The 17,707-nt window shown below is 52.0% G+C and overlaps 1 protein-coding gene across 2 annotated transcripts in view; it reads left to right on the top strand.

The window, feature by feature from the left end:
- Nucleotides 1-16,964, top strand: part of NOTCH3 (notch receptor 3) — a 33,671-nt gene extending 16,707 nt beyond the window's left edge. The window contains exons 24-33 of one of the 2 annotated variants that reach the window (XM_057539819.1): nt 16-581; nt 1,980-2,312; nt 4,797-4,951; nt 5,050-5,272; nt 6,170-6,254; nt 8,804-8,966; nt 10,043-10,395; nt 10,661-10,808; nt 13,954-14,051; nt 14,864-16,964. In XM_057539819.1, the coding sequence (XP_057395802.1) occupies nt 16-581; nt 1,980-2,312; nt 4,797-4,951; nt 5,050-5,272; nt 6,170-6,254; nt 8,804-8,966; nt 10,043-10,395; nt 10,661-10,808; nt 13,954-14,051; nt 14,864-15,910 (3,171 nt within the window). In that variant the 3' untranslated portion in view covers nt 15,911-16,964. The remainder of the gene's footprint in view (nt 1-15; nt 582-1,979; nt 2,313-4,796; nt 4,952-5,049; nt 5,273-6,169; nt 6,255-8,803; nt 8,967-10,042; nt 10,396-10,660; nt 10,809-13,953; nt 14,052-14,863) is intronic. The other variant, XM_057539820.1, reaches the window with a different exon arrangement.
- The last annotated feature ends 743 nt before the right edge of the window (nt 16,965-17,707 follow it).

Genomic DNA, 17,707 nt, shown 5'->3' with positions numbered 1-17,707 from the left:
CCACCCAACCCACAGCCGTTCTGGGGCCCGCGTTGTGAGCGGGTGGCACGTTCCTGCTGGGAGCTGCAGTGCCCGGTGGGCGTCCCGTGCCAGCAGACGGTCCGTGGACCGCGCTGCGCCTGTCCCCCGGGGCTGTCGGGTCCCGCCTGCCGGGGTTCCCGGGGGTCGCCACTGGGAGCCGCCAATGCCAGCTGCGTGACCTCCCCCTGCCTCCACGGGGGCTCCTGCCGCCCGGAGACGCTGGCGCCCTTCTTCCGCTGCGCGTGCGCGCCAGGCTGGGCTGGGCCGCGCTGTGAGATACCTGCAGCGGTGCCCGAGGCCCCCGAGGAGCCGTCTTGCCCGAGAGCCGCCTGCGAGGCCAAAAGCGGCGACAAGCGATGTGACCGAGAGTGCAACAGCCCAGGCTGCGGCTGGGACGGCGGCGACTGCTCGCTGAGCGTGAGCGACCCCTGGCGGCAGTGCGCGGCGTTGCAGTGCTGGCTCCTCTTCAACAACAGCCGCTGCGACCCCGCCTGCAGTTCGCCCGCCTGCCTCTATGACAACTTCGACTGCCGCGCAGGCGGCCGGGAGCGCACCTGCAAGTGAGCCGGTCCTCACTCTGTGTCTTGTCTGTCCATGTGTCACATCTGACCATCCATGGGCCCTGCTTCTCTATCTGCCCCTCCGTTTGCCTTGGTCTGTCAGTCAATCCTTAATCTGTCTGTTGGGTTGTCCCTTCACTTGACCCATCTGTTTCTTGGTGTACCGTCTGCCCATCCATCTGTCATTTGTCTGTCTGTCTTCCCATTCCTGTGCCCTGTCTGTCCATCCTTGTTCCCTGCCTGTCTATCAGTGTGCCCACCTGTCTGTTCATCCATGTGCTCCTTTTGTCTGTTTTTCTGTCTGCCTCTGTACTCCATCTGTCCCTCCCTATGCCCTGTTTGTTTGTCTTTCTGTCCATCCATGAATTCCTTTTGTCCCTCTATACACCCAACTGTCTGTCTGCACACCTGCTTGTCCATCCTTGGACCTCATCTGTCCATCTGTCTGTCCCTATGCCAGTCTGTCCACCTGTGTGCCCCATCTGTCCATCTTTGTGCCCCACCTGTTCATCCGTGTGCCTCTTCTCTCTGTCCTTCTGTCCATTCACACACCCTTTTTGCCCCTCTATATGCCCATCCATCTGTCCATGCTCCTGCCTATTCCTGCCCCTCTTCTGCCGTTCTCTGTGTCTGTTCATGAGCCCTGTCTATTTGTCCTATGCATTTCATCTGTCCATCCCTGTGCTCTGCTCTCTGTGACCCTCTGTGTGTTCCTCTGTCTACCTGGAACCCTTTCCTTACTTTTATCTTCCTGTCCTCATTCCCACCCTCACTCTCCCCCTTGCTCATTCTGCTCCAGCCACCCTGGCCTTTCTTCCATTCTTCAGATTCCCCAGGCTTGGCCCCACCTCAGGGCCTTTGCACTGGCTGTTCCCTCTGCCTGGAATGCTCTCCTTCAGGAAGCCACATGACTCCTCCCTCACCTCCTTCAAGTTTTTGCTCAAACAATGACCTTCTCAGTGAGCTCCTCCCTGGCCACCCACCCCCAGCCTTATTTTTTTCCTTAGCATTTAATTCCATATAGATGTGTGTGTGTGTTTAAATTTAGCCTTTATTGGTGTGTGATCGAAATGCTGTATGTTCTGCTCATTCATCTCCTTTAATATCTGTCTCCGCCCACTGTAATGCCAGCTCCACGTGGGTAGGGATTTATGTTGGGGCCATATCCTTAGAGCCTACAGTAGCGCCCAGCACATAACAGGTGGCTCTCAGTGGTTACTGACTTATTAATAGTTACAAAGCAATGGCTGTGTTTGCAGAAAGCCTGATACGTTCCACAAGCACGTGGATACATGCCAGTTCTCTGCGCTTGCGCTGGCTCCAGAGTCCGGGTGCTCTGTGGTGTGTGCGTGCAGCGGAGTTGGCGGCTCCCTTGACCCCGCCCCTCTCTGTCCCCAGCCCGGTGTATGAGAAGTACTGCGCGGACCACTTTGCCGACGGCCGCTGCGATCAGGGCTGCAACACAGAGGAGTGCGGTTGGGATGGACTGGACTGTGCGGGTGAGGTGCCAGCTCTGCTGGCCCGAGGCGTCCTGGTGCTCACCGTGCTGCTGCCGCCGGAGGAGCTGCTGCGCTCCAGCGCCGACTTCCTGCAGCGGCTCAGCGGCATCCTGCGCACCTCGTTGCGCTTCCGTCTGGACGAGAACGGCCAGGCTATGGTCTTCCCTTACCACCGGCCTGGTCCTGGCTCCGAATCCCGGAACCGGCGGGAGCTGGCCCCTGAGGTGATCGGGTGAGTGACTCCCCACCGGGGGAGCCATGGCGTCCACGCAGACGCTAGGCCGGGCGTGGGAAGGGGCACCATTCCTCAGGTCTTGTGCATTTACTTCCCTTAACATCTGGGAGAGCCTTCTTGGCAATACATACAGCGTCGTACAATACGTGCATCTCGGTCTCGGCACCATTGACATTTGGGGCCGGATCGTTCTTTGCTGTGAGGGGCTGTCCTGTCTTGTGCACTGTAGGATGTTTAGCAGTATCCCTGGCCTCTACCCACTAGATGCAAGCAGCGCACTTCCCCTCCCCTAAGATGTGACAACCCAACATGCCTCCAGACATGGGCAAGGGTCCTCTGGGGGAACAGAATAGCCCCTGGTCTAGCGCTGTTTCCTTCTGGAGAGGCAGGGGTATAGCAGAGTGTTTAAGGGCATGCGTAGTTTTTTTGTTTGCTTGTTTTAGAAATAGAAAATATAGAACTCTCCTGCTGGTGGCCTGGTAGAGGGGCCAGAAGGGAGATGTGGCTTCTGAGCAGAGTGGGACCTGCCACAGGGAGGAGGGCTGGAGGCTAGAGATGAGGGGCAGGGCCTCTGACTGGGTATGGCTGGGATGGGGGAGATGGAGAGGATGGTTGATGGATTTGCCAGTCCCTGGCTGGGGCGACTGAGTTGCTGGAAGTGGTCTCATCAAGATGAAGACACAGGGTGAAAACCAGGGGTTACTTTGGGGCTTCCAGAGGGATCTGGGTGTCTCAGAGAGACCCTCAGGAGGCAGTTGGGGTCGGAAGATTGAGAGAAGAAAGAAAAAAGGGTTTGGCAATCATTGCAGCCATGGGAGGGACACAAAGAAGTGGGGAGAGATGTGGGGACAGAAGGATCATCTGGGGACACTGAGTCCTAAGGATTGGTTGAAGGAAATTAGCTCAGAAAAGAGAAGGAGAAGGAGCAGCCAGAGACAGAAGGAGAGCCAGGGCTCAGGACACTGGGTATCCCAAAGAAGGAAAATGTTTGGAGGGTTGGGTTCCTGGAAGCAGAGCCTGAGATGGAGATTCAGATACATGTGATGTATTGGAAAGGTGCTCTCAGTAGACAGGGAATGAGGGAAGTAGGATGGGGCAGGGGAGGAACTGAGGCAGGAGGTAGCCTCAGCCAGGGTCCAGCCTCAGCCAGAGTCCAGCCTCAGCCTGATCCCTTGGAGAGCTCTGGAGGGTGAGTAGCACCTCAAAGTTGGTCCCACCTTGAGACAGGAGGGCCAGCTTTTGTACACCCCACATGAGCCAATCCCTGGCTGAAGGCTTCCCTAAGGAGTGTCACCTCCCAAGTGAAGGGATCCCCACTTTGCTGAGGCCAGAGAGGCAGCTGTCAACTGTTGGAAGCCAATGCTCATAGCAGGCAGGAGATGGATGCACCAGCCTGATAAAGGAGAAGTTGACATGAAAACAATGACCATTGGATTCATGGCTCAGAGGACACTGGTGGCCACAGCAAGACTCGTTTTGGGAATTGATAAAGAATTTTAAACATATACAAAAACAGAGCAGGGTAATGAGCATCTAGGTACCTAGGACCTAGCATTGACAATTAACACATATGGCCATTATTATTTCATACATAGTCCCTTCAATTTGTCCTAGTGCCCATGTTATGTTGAAATAATTTCTAGATAGCATGTCATTTCATACGTAGACATGTCAGTATGTTTCTGTAAAAAATAAGCTCTCTTCTTTAAAACACGATAATACCATGATCACAGTTAAAAAAATAAATATCCTTGGGCTTCCCTGGTGGCGCAGTGGTTGAGAGTCCGCCTGCCAATGCAGGGGACGCGGGTTCGAGCCCTGGTCTGGGGGGATCCCACATGCCGCAGAGCAACTAAGCCTGTGCGCCACAGTTACTGAGCCTGCGCGTCTGGAGCCTGTGCTCCGCAATGGGAGAGGCCGCGACAGTGAGAGGCCCGCGCACCGTGATGAGGAGTGGCCCCCGCTTGCCGCAACTAGAGAAAGCCCTCGCACAGAAACGAAGACCCAACACAGCCATAAATTAATTAATTAATTAATTAATTTAAAAAGAATTTGGTCAACAACCTTTAATTTGGTCACAACCTTTCTTTCAAAAAAAAAAAAAATAAAAAAAATAAATATCCTTAATATCACCAAATATATAGTAAGTGTATTTAAAAAAAGACTGGTTTTGGGGTTGTGGTGGAGTTGGATGCTAGATAGGGGGCAGTGGTGACATGGTGAGTAGACATGCTGGAGCCTGGTGCAGGGGAGGGGGGATGGGGCATGGTGCAGGGGAGGGGGGGTGGGGCATGGTGCAGGGGAGAGGGGGTGGGGCATGGTGCAGGGGAGAGGGGGTGGGGCATGGTGCAGGGGAGGGGGATGGGGCATGGTGCAGGGGAGGGGGGTGGGGCATGGTGCAGGGGAGGGGGGGTGGGGCATGGTGCAGGGCTTGTAGGAGTGCCTGCTGAGTCTGTCTGTCCCTCTGTTGTGTCCCCGCAGCTCTGTGGTGATGCTGGAGATTGACAACCGTCTGTGCCTGCAGTCACCTGAGAATGACCACTGTTTTCCCGACGCCCAGAGCGCGGCGGACTACCTGGGAGCGTTGTCAGCGGTGGAGCGCCTTGATTTCCCGTACCCACTGCGGGCTGCACGGGGTGAGAGCCAGCCTGGCGGGTGATGAGGGTGGAACCGGGGCTCCCATGGTGGGGTGGGCCTTGGCCCCTGGTTGAGACCCCCTGCTTCCTGCCCGCAGGGGAACCGCTGGAGCTGCCGGAGCCAAGCGTGCCGCTACTGCCCCTGCTGGCTGCGAGCGCCGTCTTCCTGCTGGTCATCCTCGTCCTGGGCGTCATGGTGGCCCGCCGCAAGCGTGAGCACAGCACCCTCTGGTTCCCCGAGGGTTTCGCGCTGCACAAGGATGCTGCAGCTGGCCACAAGGGCCGGCGGGAACCCGTGGGCCAAGACGCTCTGGGCATGAAGTGAGGACCCTGACTCAGCCCATTCCCTGTCCCTGACTGTGGGGCTTTGTGAGCCCTTGAGCCCACCTTGACCTGACTTTGACCTCTGACCCCTACCTGACCCTACCTTCAGACTCCAGCCTGGACCCCAGTGTTCATCCCCCTTGACCACTGACTCGATAATCCCTGGGAATCACCCCTGATTCGTGACCCTTGGCCCCATTTCCTATGATCCAGTTCCCTCACTCAGATCCTACTCTGACTCTACCCTGACCCCAGCTTCTCAGATTTCACCTTGATACTCAAAATTTGTTCCCACATGACTACTGATCTCGTGATCCCTGTCTGCATCCCAGTCCCTTGCTGGCCCCGTGACCCTATCCTCTATGACCCCCAATATCACCTCTGGCTCTAACACACCCTGACTTTTGACCTCACCTCTGACCCCCTTTCCACCCCAACTCAGTGCTCATTCCCCACGATCCTCAATCTTGGCCTTGGCCGTGGACTTCACCTCCAACTCCCTGGCCTGTCCCTCGAGACTCCAACCCACCCTGACCTAATCCCTGAATTTACCCCTCTCCTGTCACCCTGTGACCCCTGGCCCCTCTCCACAACCTCCTTGATCCTGGCTACATCTCTCACCTGTTACGAGGATAACTCTATCCTCCATGACCCCTGACGTCATCTTCTATAACCCCTGCTATATGCCTGGGACCCTCACCTGTCCCATAGCCCACTGCTCTGACCTCTGACCCCACTCCTGTTCTTCCCCAGTTCCACCTTAAGACCCTGGCCATCACCCATCACAACCCCTGATGGTACCCCCTGCAACCTTGACCACATCCTGCATCCCCTCATTGGACCCTGCACCCTGCCCCTACTGACCCATTGTCCCCTCCCTCCTCCCCCCCACAGGAACATGGCCAAGGGTGAGAGCCTGATGGGAGAGGTGGCCACAGACTGGATGGACACAGAGTGCCCGGAGGCCAAGCGACTGAAGGTTGTGTCCCCTCCTCTGACCCCTGCCCTCAGGGTCCTGGGTTGGGGCTCGATGGTCAGTGGGAGAGCCAGGAAAATCTCTGCTGTCCCTGGCTCTGGAGAACAGTCACAGCACTCACCCCATCCTGCTCCTGGCATCTTTCCAGAGGGGATCCCCTGGCCCAGACAGTGACTCTGCTTTCTCTCTGCTGCATCCAAATTAGTCCAGCGTGCCTAGCCTGAGAGCACTGCCAGCTGGTCTTTTCCTGTCCTGGGGCCACAGCTACGGGCCCTGTCTTAGTCAGCTAGGGCTGCCATAATGAAATACCACAGACTGGTGGCTCAAACAGCAGACACTTATCTTCTCACAGCTCTGGAGGGTGGAAGTCCAAGATCAAGGTGCTGGCAGGGTTGGTTCTTGGTGAGGGCTTTCTTCCTGGCAGGTAGAATGTGTTCTCACTGTGTCCTCATGTGACCTTTCCTCTGCGTGTGCGTAGAGAGAGAACTCTGGTGTCTCTTCCTCTTCTTATTAGGACGTTGGTCCTATTGAATTAGGGCTCCACACTCATGATCTTATTTAACCTTAATTACTTCCTTAAAGGCCCTGTCTCCACATATAGTCATGTTGGAGGATTAGGCCTTCAACATATGATTTTTGGGGAGCACAGTTCATAACAGTCTCCTGCTAGCATTACTTTGACATTTGCTGAATGTCTTGAATGTACACAAAGCATCTTATTTCATCTTTATGAGGATGCTATAAAGTAGCTATTGATACACACCTCCATTCTTAGCTGCCTCTCCCCTGCCTATGTTTTAATGTTTGTTGAAATGAAGACATCTATTACAATTGACAACTAAAGAAATCTGCTTGCCCCAGGCTTTTCTTTTCTTTCTCATCCAAAAGTGGGTGTTAAGTATATGGTACAGAATGTTTATGATGGCATTTTAGCATTGCGGAATGATTGCATCATCCTGATTTTACCAATGAGAAGCTCAGAGCTCTAATGTGATTTGCCTAGGGTCACAAGCCTACTAAGTGACAGTGTCAGACATTGAATCCACATTGAAGGCTGTCCCATCCTCCGTGGCCCTATCTGGTTAGCTGTCCATCACCTGGCTCTCCCCTTTCATGAAATTCAACTCCCCACCTGGGTCCTTAAGCTCAGGTCTGGCTTGATCAGGCTCTGTGTTTGGTGCAGGCTGTTAAATGCCCAGGCAGGCTAGTTAGGGATATTCTGTCCTGTTTTCATAACATCATTCTTCCCTTTTGGACCATGAGTCTGAAATTTATTGAGCTCCTCTGAGGGGCCCAGGTGCTAGACTCCTGAGGGTAAATCAGTACATTTGTGTGTGATTATTTGGTCCCGATACCTCATGTTCTTATTTGTGGTAGCAGGTGGGAGCCTACGTGGTATCCAGGGCAACTCCCTGCTTCTCACCTTTCACTCCTTTCCCAGATTAATACTGGGAATTATTATTTTGTTTAAAGATTTATTTGTTATTTATTTATTTATATTTATTTTTGGCTGCGTCAGATCTTAGTTGTGGCACTCGGGATCTTTGTTGAGGCAGGCGGGAGTTTTCACTGCGGTGCGCAGGCTGTTCGTTTCGGTGCGTGGGCTTCTCTCTAGTTGTGGCGTGCGGATTTTTCCCTTCTCTAGTTGTAGTGCGCAGGCTCCAGGGCGCGTGGGCTCTGTAGTTGTGGCGCGTGGGTTCCAGAGCGCGTGGGCTCTGTAGTTTGTGGCACGTGGGCTCTAGTTGAGGCGTGAGAACTCAGTAGTTGTGGCATGCGGGCTTAGTTGCCCCAAGACATGTGGGATCTTAGTTCCCCAACCAGGGATTGAACCCGCGTCCCCTGCATTGTAAGGCAGATTCTTTACCATTGGACCACCAGGGAAATCCCAATACTGGGAATTATTATTATTGCAGGATCCCTGTACTCCCACATTTCTTTTACCAGTGATTTGGAATTTCCAGAACACAAGTTTTGCATTTCTTCTGTTGAATTTAATTTTAAAGTTTTTTGTTCTTTTTGATACTGTTGTCAATAGAATCGTTCTCTTAATTTCATTTTTGGTATGTTCCTATCTAGTGTATAGACAGGTGTGTGCTGACAGGTGTTATGCTCTGTGTCTCTTCCTTTTTTTAAAATTAAAAAAAATTTTTATTTATTTTATTTTTAATTTTTTGGCTGCACTGCACGGCATGTGGGATCTTAGTACCCTGACCAGGGATTGAACCCACGTCCTCCTGCATTGGAAGTGCGGAGTCTTAACCACTGGACCGCCAGGGAAGTCCCGTCTGTGTCTCTTCCTTGATCACTACCGTGGGTTCCCAGACCCTCTGCCCTTCTAACCCGGATTAAAATCCCAGTCCTTCCTCTTATGAGTTTCTCTGAGCTCCAGTACATCAATTTCCCATTTCCTTATCTATAAAAGAAGCAGGATGTTAATGGTTTCTTGGGGCCATGTGTGCATCTCCATGAGAGAAACCTGTGGGAATGCCCAGACTGTCCCTCTAACTGTGTCTCCCAATCCCTTGTGAGAACCTGGGTCCTTGTGCCTCCAGGTCGAGGAGCCTGGTGTGGGAGCTGAGGATGCTGTGGATTGCCGCCAGTGGACTCAGCACCACCTGGTTGCTGCCGACATCCGTGTGGCACCAGCCATGGCATTGACGCCACCACAGGGCGATGCAGATGCTGATGGCATGGATGTCAACGTGCGTGGTCCAGGTCAGGCATCCCTCCCTCCAGGATGCCCTTTATCCATCCTGCTCATGAGATGTTGCATCTGGGTCTGTTTCTGGGGAAAGCTGGGTGTGTCTGGGTGTCCGTCTGTGGGGGTGTGTGTTAATCAGGACTCTTTGGTTGTAAGTTTTAATAGCCCAACTCAAGCTAACTTAAGTAAAACAAGGGATTTACTGGCTCTTGTAAATGGAAGCTTCAGGCACATTTGGATCCAGGTCCCACCACCTCTTGGCTCCACAGCCCAAGTAGGCTTTTTCCTGCAGGCACTGATAGCTACAGGTGGGACAGGCCTTACAAAACCTTTTTCCCATATGTACCAGCAAAAGTCCCAGGATGAGTTCTGATTGGATGGACATACCCATTCCTGAACCAATCAGTGTGACCTGGGGCCTGGAATATGCAGATTGACAGGCTTGAGCTATATTCCTGTCCTTGAAGGAAGGATTTGGCTTTATCTAGGGCTTGAGGATGGAGAATGGGGTGCAAGTAGCCTCCTAAGGGAAACAAGAGCAAATGCTCATGAAGAGTATAGCAGACCATGTTATCTGGATCCTCTTGGATTTGTCTTTGCCACATTTTGGGATATGCCTTCCCCAGCTCTGTTTTGCTTTTGCTCCCAATGACCAGGACCTATGGCTCTCTTTTGAAGCCCTTCAGGTTACTGGGGCCTGAGGTGCTTGGTATTTTATGTCCCTGGGGGCAGCTCCTAACCAGTGGATGCAGGAGTATGAAAGGCTCAGCTCATTTGACTCAAGCTGGATTACAACTCTGGGGTACAGCTCAGCTTCCACAGTCCCCCTTTGGGATCAGGCTGAAATAACTCTCCAGGCATTTGCCCAAGGTTGCACACTTGTTTGACTTCCTCCCTCCCTCGTTCTGTGTCCCCTACTACCTAGGAGCCCTTCTGTGACAAATCACATGCCCATGAATCCTCATCCTGGGTTGGCTTCTGGGGCACCTGACACAGGTGTGTGTGTGTGATGGGAGGATTTGCCATTCCCTCTTGTGTTTCCACATGTCCCACTTCCTCCTAATGCAGTGCCCTCAATCGTATTCCCCAGAAAGGCCCTGTGCCCACCTCCCTTGTGACACACTCCTGGTCCCTGCAGATGGCTTCACCCCGCTAATGCTGGCCTCCTTCTGTGGGGGGGCCCTGGAAGCAATCCCAGCTGAGGAGGACGAGGCAGAAGACACGTCAGCCAGCATCATCTCAGACCTTATCTGCCAGGGGGCGCAGCTTGGGGCTCGGACCGACCGCACGGGTGAGACGGCCCTGCACCTGGCTGCCCGCTATGCCCGGGCTGATGCGGCCAAGCGGCTGCTGGATGCTGGGGCAGACACCAATGCCCAGGACCACTCAGGCCGCACCCCCCTGCACACAGCCGTCACTGCTGATGCCCAGGGCGTTTTCCAGGTGAGATGGGCTCGCCTCTTTGGACTTCAGAGCTGGGACAGGCCTCAGACCGACCTGGGTTCAAGCCCTGGTTCTGCCTTTCAGAGTTCATCTTTCTCATTTGTAAGATGGGGCTATATGGGAGTATAGTTTCTGGCAAGAGGCTATTCCCTGAACCTAATCAGTTCCATGGGGTGTATTGGTTGGGGTCCTCAGGGGGCTTAGAGGTGCTTCTCGTCCCTTTGTTCTTGCCATGACTCCTGCTGTTGCGCCCCGTCTCCCTTAGATTCTCATCCGGAACCGCTCCACAGACCTGGATGCCCGCATGGCAGACGGCTCCACAGCACTGATCCTGGCGGCCCGCCTGGCAGTGGAGGGCATGGTGGAAGAGCTCATCGCCAGCCATGCTGATGTCAATGCTGTGGATGAACTCGGTAGGCTGTGGGGGGTAGTGGCGGGTGGGGGCTGAGAGGGTGTCATCTGGGCCCTGACTGTTGGTGTGAACTGACACCCACATGACACCCAGTCAGTGAAACTCATGTACTCATAACAGGGTTTCAACCTACACTCTCATGCATTAAAAAAAAAAAAGGCGCCCATTAGCCCATACTGTGTGGCAGTGGTTCAGGAAAAGGTGCCCTTCCCAAGACACTTCCCTTCCGTTTTGTTAGAAGAACTTACTCTGGTGCCATCTGCTGGACAACTGGTGTAATAAATTTGCAAATCAGCCAGACCTATAGTTGAGGGCCGCTCTGTCCCTGGAGGTGGCTTGCTTGCACAACAGTGACCTGCCCTTGTGTCTAGAGAACCTCATACAGCTGTAGACACACTCGGACTCTTAGAAACATCCTTTGGAGCAGGGGTTCCCAATCTCAGCAACATTGACATGTGGGGTTGGATCATTCGTTGTGGTGGGGGCCGTCCTGTGTAATGAAGGATTTTTTAAAAATTCATTTATTAAAAAAACTTTTTTTTTATTTTAAAATTTTTATTGGAGGAGAGTCGATTTACAATGTTGTGTTAGTTTCAGGTGTACAGCAAACTGAATCAGTTATACAGATACGTATATCCACTATGTTTTAGATTCTTTCCCATCTAGGCCATTACAGAGCATTGAGTAGAGTTCCCTGTGCTATACAGGAGGTCCTTATTAGTTATCTATTTTATGTATGATAGTATGTATGTGTCAATCCCAGCCTCCTAACTTATCCCTCCCCCCTTGTCCCCCTGGTAACCATAAGTTTGTTTTCTACATCTGTGGCTCTATTTCTGTTTTGTATATAAGTTCATTTGTACCATTTTTTAAGATCCCACATATAAGCGACATCATATGATATTTGTCTTTCTCTGCCTGGCTTACTTCACTCAGTATGACAATCTCTAGGTCGATCCGTGTTGCTACAGATGGCATTATTTCGTTCTTTTTTATGGCTGAGTAATATTCCACTGTATATATGTACCACATCTTCTTTATCCAGTGTAGGATGTTAAGTAGCATCCCTGGTCTCACCCACTGATGCCAATAGCACCCCACCTCTCAGTTGTGACAACCAAAAATATCTCCAGACATTGCCAAATGCCCCTTAGAGGAAAATCACCCCTGGTTGGGAAATACGGCTTTAGAAGAGCACTGTCCAATAGAACTTTCTGTGATGATGGAAATATTCTTAGTCTGTTCTGTTCAATATGGTAGCCACTGGTATGTGCTGTCAAGCACTTGAAATGTGGCTGGAGTGAACAGAGAACTAAATGTTTTATTTCATTTAATGTTTTAACCTTTGTTTTGCCTACTTAAAAAACCCCCAGCTGTACTGACATATAATTCAGATACCATGCAATTCATCCATTTCAAGAATAAAATCCAATGGTTTTTAGTATAACCACATAGTTGTGCAAATATCATCACAATAAAATTTAGAATGTTTTCATCACCTGAAAAAGAAGCCCTCGCCTCTTAGCCATCACCCCTTCAATCCCCCTCATCTTCCCGGCCCTTAGGCAACCGCTAATGTACTTTCTCTCTATATGGATTGCTTATTCTGGTTATTTCATATAAATGGAATCATACAATATGTGGTCTTTTTTGACTGGCTTCTTTCACTTAGCACGATGTTTTTGAGGTTTACAAATGTTGTAGCGTGTATCAGTATTATTTCTTTTTTGTTTTTTAATGAATAAATAATATTCTGTTATATGGATATACCACATTTTGTTAATCCACTCATCCACCGATGGACATTTGGGTTGTTTCTGGTATTTGGCTGTTATGAATAATGCTGCTATGGACAGTCCTGTGTCATTTTTTGTGTGGACATATGTTTTCATTTCTCTTGGGTATATCCCTAGGAGCAGAATTGCTAGGTCACATGGTAACTCTGTTTAACCTTTTAAGGAACTGCCAGACTGTTTTCCACAGTGGCTGCCCTGTTTTACATTCCTACCAACAGTGTATGAAGGTTCCAGTATTTCCACATCCTCACCAACACTTGCTGTTATCTGTCTTTTTGTTCTAGTTTTCCTAGTGGATGTGATTTAGTATCTCATTGTGGTTTGATTTGCATTTCCCTGACGGCTAATGATGTTGAGCATCTCTTCACAAGCTTATTGTCCATTTGTGTATCTTCTTTGGAGAAATGTCTATTCAGATTCTTTGCCCATTTTTAAATTGGGTTATTCATCTTTTTATTATTGAGTTGTAGAAGTTCTTCATATAGTCTAGATATGTCTCTTACCAAACATATGGTAGGTTTAATATATTTGTAGGTTTTCTTTTTACTTTCTAGATGGTGTCCTTACAAGCACAAAAGTTTTCATCTTGATGATGTCCAATTTATCTATTTTTGTTGTTTTTGTTATTGCTGCTTGTGTTTTGGGTGTCATATCTAAGAATCCTTTGCCTAATTCAAGGTCATGAAGATTTACTCCTATGTTTTTTTCTAAATGTTTTATAGTTTGAGCTTTTACATTTAGGTCTTTGACTCATTTTGAATTATTTTTTTGTATATGGTGTGCGGTAGGGGTCCAACTTTATTGTTTTGCACGTGGAGATAACAGTTGTCCCAGCACTATTTGTTGAGAAAGCTATCCTTTCCCCATTAAATGGTCTTGGCACCAATTTAATTTAATTTAACTTATTTTACTGTTTTTTTTTTTCTTTTGACTGCCTTGTGTGGCTTGTGGGATCTCAGTTTCCCGACCAGGGACTGAACCCAGGCCACAGCAGTGAAAGCCTGGAATCCTAACCACTAGACCACCAGGGAACTCCCTTTTTTTATTTTTATTTTTTGTAATTTTATTTTACATAAACTAAAGAACCACATGTGACGGGTGGCTATTGCATTGGACAGCACAGCTCTAGGTACAACTGAGTGAGGTCCACATAGTACCCCCTGTATATGGAGAGTTACATCTACAGGTGTGCACACACATGGACCCAAACACAGTTACTCAGATACTCGTGGCAGGCCTACCCTCCCCCCATCCCAGGCCATATTCTAGACATTTTCTGTCCCCCTGCTGTTGGGGGGCCAGCAAATGAGCCTGGTCCTGACCCTGAACTTCCCTCACTTCCCCCGCCAGGAAAATCAGCCTTACACTGGGCTGCAGCTGTCAACAACGTGGAGGCCACCTTGGCCCTGCTCAAAAATGGAGCTAACAAAGACATGCAAGATAGCAAGGTGAGCCCCAGCCCTTGGCCCCCCTGGGAGTCAGCCCTGGCACAGCTTCCACAGGTGGCAGAGAGCAGGTTGGGGTAGGCTAGTGGGCGCATTCACCCTGCCTGCAGCCAGCTTTCAGGTGTGGGATTTGGGCCCAAGGGGTTTCAATAGTGGATCAGAGGAGGAAGTGTATGGCAGTTGCTGGGTGACCTTGGGCAAGTTGCTTAACTCTTTTGAACCTCTGTTGTCATCCTCGAAATGGGGAAGCAACGGTACCCACCTCATTGCCTCTTTCGAGGATTCAGTGAGCTAAAGCTTTTATAAAGTGCTTTAGCACATCCTCAGTACAAGGTAGATGTTATGATTGTTGTTTAAAAACCCTTGCAAGGTGGTATTACTCTCATTTTACAGATGAAAGAGTGAGGCTCAAAGGGGTGCAGGGTTGGATTCCATCCTTATTTAAAATTTCCAAAATTATGTTCATTATGGATTCTTTTTGCATTAATCTTAATTTAAAATTTTTTCGTTAAAATATCATTTATTTCGACGACCCCTTAAATTTTGTGCCTAAGGCGAGTGCTTCACTCTCCTCACCCTGGTCCTGGCTTTTGCGGCCTGAAGCTTAGTAGGTGCTGGATGAATGTCGCTTAAAGGAAAGAACTTGCCCAGTTTTCCCCAGCAGAGCTGAGATTCCGACCAAGGTCTGTCTGGCTGGAGAGTGTGAACTCTTAGCTCTCAGGTTCCCCCAGAGACAGGAGGCCTCTGTGATGTTAGCCAGAAATTAATCCTGACTCTTGTGACCCTGACATCTTGTGGGTTCTGGGCTGCCACAGGAGGAGACTCCGCTGTTCCTGGCCGCCAGGGAGGGCAGCTTTGAGGCTGCCAAGCTGCTGCTGGACCACTTTGCCAACCGTGAGATCACAGACCACCTGGACAGGCTGCCCCGGGATGTGGCCCAGGAGCGGCTGCACCAGGACATCGTGCGCTTGCTAGACCAGCCCAGTGGGCCCCGTAGCCCCCCTGGCCCCCACGGCCTGGGGCCCTTGCTCTGCCCGCCCGGGGCCTTCCTCCCAGGCCTCAAGGTGGCACAGTCCGGGGGCAAGAAGAGCCGGAGGCCTCCTGGGAAGGCGGGGCTGGGGCCTCAGGGTGCCCGGGGGCGGGGCAAGAAGTTGACCCTGGCCTGCCCGGGGCCCTTGGCCGAGAGCTCCGTCACGCTCTCGCCCGTGGACTCGCTGGACTCCCCACGGCCCTTTGGTGGCCCCCCCGCGTCCCCTGGCGGCTTCCCCCTCGAGGGGCCCTACGCGGCTGCCACGGCCACAGCCGTGTCTCTGGCGCAGCTTGGTGGCGCGGGCCGGGCAGGTCTCGGGCGCCAGCCCCCCGGGGGCTGTGTGCTCAGCCTGGGCCTGCTGAACCCCGTGGCCGTCCCCCTCGACTGGGCCCGGCTGCCCCCACCTGCCCCGCCAGGTCCCTCCTTCCTGCTGCCGCTGGCCCCGGGACCCCAGCTGCTGAACCCCGGGAACCCCGTGTCCCCCCAGGAGCGGCCCCCACCGTACCTGGCAGCCCCAGGACATGGCGATGAGTTCCCCGCGGCCGGGGCCCACAGCAGCCCCCCAAAGGCCCGCTTCCTGCGGGTCCCCAGCGAGCACCCTTACCTGACCCCTTCCCCAGAGTCCCCCGAGCACTGGGCCAGCCCCTCACCTCCCTCACTCTCAGACTGGTCCGACTCCACGCCCAGCCCGGCCACTGCCACCGGGGCCACGGCCGCTGGGACACTGTCTGCCCAGCCGCTTCCCCTGTCAGTCCCTGGCCCTCTTGCTCAGTCCCAGACCCAGCTAGGGTCCCAGCCTGAAGTCACCCCCAAGAGGCAAGTGTTGGCCTGAGGGCTCCACGGTTCCTAGATTTGGGGAGGCTGTAGAGACACCCCATCCTGCTTCCTCTCTCTCTCCCCTTTTAGTCCATTTCATTCTCTCTAATCTCTTCTTCTCCTGCACCCCACCCTCCTTGCAGTGTGACCAAGACAGGTCGCAAGCCTAGGGCTTCAGTCTTCCTTTATTTATAAGGGGTGCAGGGTGACCCCCACCCTTTGGGTCTTGTGGTGAGTCTGGGACATGCTCCTGCCTCTCCCCTCTTCCTGGGGCCACCCCCCCCCCCATTCTCTCCTGCTTTCTTGCCTCCTCTGGCCTCTCTCACTCATGTTCTGACACAGGTGGATTATTATTATTTTTTTTTTTACATTTTGTATAGAAACAAATTCATTTAAACAAACTTATTATTATTATTATTTTTTACAAAATATATATATGGAGACGCTCCCTGCCCCCTGCGAACCCCCCAGTGCCCCCGTGGGGCTGAGTCTGTGGGCCCATTCGGCCAAGCTGGATTCTGTGTACCAAGTACACAGGCATGACCGGGATCCTGTGTACCGAGTACACGACCCTGGTGTGTACCAAGTAGGCACCCTTGGGCGAACCCTCTGGGGCTAGGGGTCGGGTGAGACTTGGGAGCATCCTCCCCACCCCACCTCCCTCACTTCACTGCATTCCAGATGGAACTTATTCTGTAGCTTTGCTGGGGGAAGTGCCCTTCTGGCCTGGAGAGCCTATCCCCAAGCCCCCCATCACAGAGTGTGGGCCACCTCCCTTTGGGAACTGGTGGGTGGGGTGACCGGTGGGAATATGAGGACCAGGGGAGACATGTGCATTTTACTTTGTCTCCCTGTAAATAGGGGCCTGCAGGGAGGAAAGGAGCTGCCTGCACGGCACCTCCTCCTCCTGGTACTCCCCTGGCCCAGCCCCAGGGCAGAATAGAAGTTATTTGTAGGCTATTTTTGTAATATAGCTTCTGGCCACAGTCCCTGTGTAGCTGAATCCCCAGGCCTTGCATTGTACAGCCCCCTTTCCCCTCACCACCTAATAAAGGAATAGTTAGCACTCAGTGTCATTGTTCTGTGTCTAGGTAAGGTTGGGAGGGGTGGTAGTGTGGGGTTTCTGTCTCTTCAGCGCTAACTTTTGAGACAGGCTGGGACCTGGGACCCTCTGCTGCAGTGCTTGCACCTGGACGAACATCTCCTGGAGCAACAAAAGACAAAGAAACTATAAGGGACTAAAAATAACTGTGGGCATGTGCAGTTGGGGCAAATTATGGCCAACAAGATACAAAAAGACCGAAAAAAAAAAAACCCAACTGCCACTTCTGAAGAGCTGGGAGCGAAAGCAGGATACTATGCATGCCCCCTGCACACGACACCAAAGGAGTGGGCAAACCACCAAAGCCACCCTTCTGGCTCCACCCTTGGACCCACCCTCACCCCATACCTCCACCCTTGGGGAACAAGCAAACACCGGAATCTGTTCGTTCTCGCTCCCCCCTGCTGCAGCAGGGGTCCCAATAAAGCCTTGCCTGAATCTCTTGTCTGGCCTCTGATCAATTTCTATTGACTAAGGAGGCCAAGAACCCTGGTTGGTAAAAACCTGGGCTCTCATCTTGGGGTCAAACCATTTGGCTTGCTTGCCGGCCACTTTTGCTTCCTCTTTTGATGGATGATTGCCCGGATTGGACTAGGGGTGGCCACCTGACTTAAATTGAACCAGATTCCCTTGCTTGAGAATGTTTTAAAAATGGGGATGCTGAGAAAGCTATCAGTTGGTGGAGTTTCTAAGGCCAAGGCAGGTGGAGAA

The sequence above is a fragment of the Balaenoptera acutorostrata genome, chromosome 2, assembly GCF_949987535.1.
Source record: "Balaenoptera acutorostrata chromosome 2, mBalAcu1.1, whole genome shotgun sequence".
NCBI classification, from domain to species: domain Eukaryota; kingdom Metazoa; phylum Chordata; class Mammalia; order Artiodactyla; family Balaenopteridae; genus Balaenoptera; species Balaenoptera acutorostrata.
The sequence above is the reverse complement of the archived record's forward strand: the minus strand, read 5'-3'. Positions and strand labels throughout refer to the sequence as shown.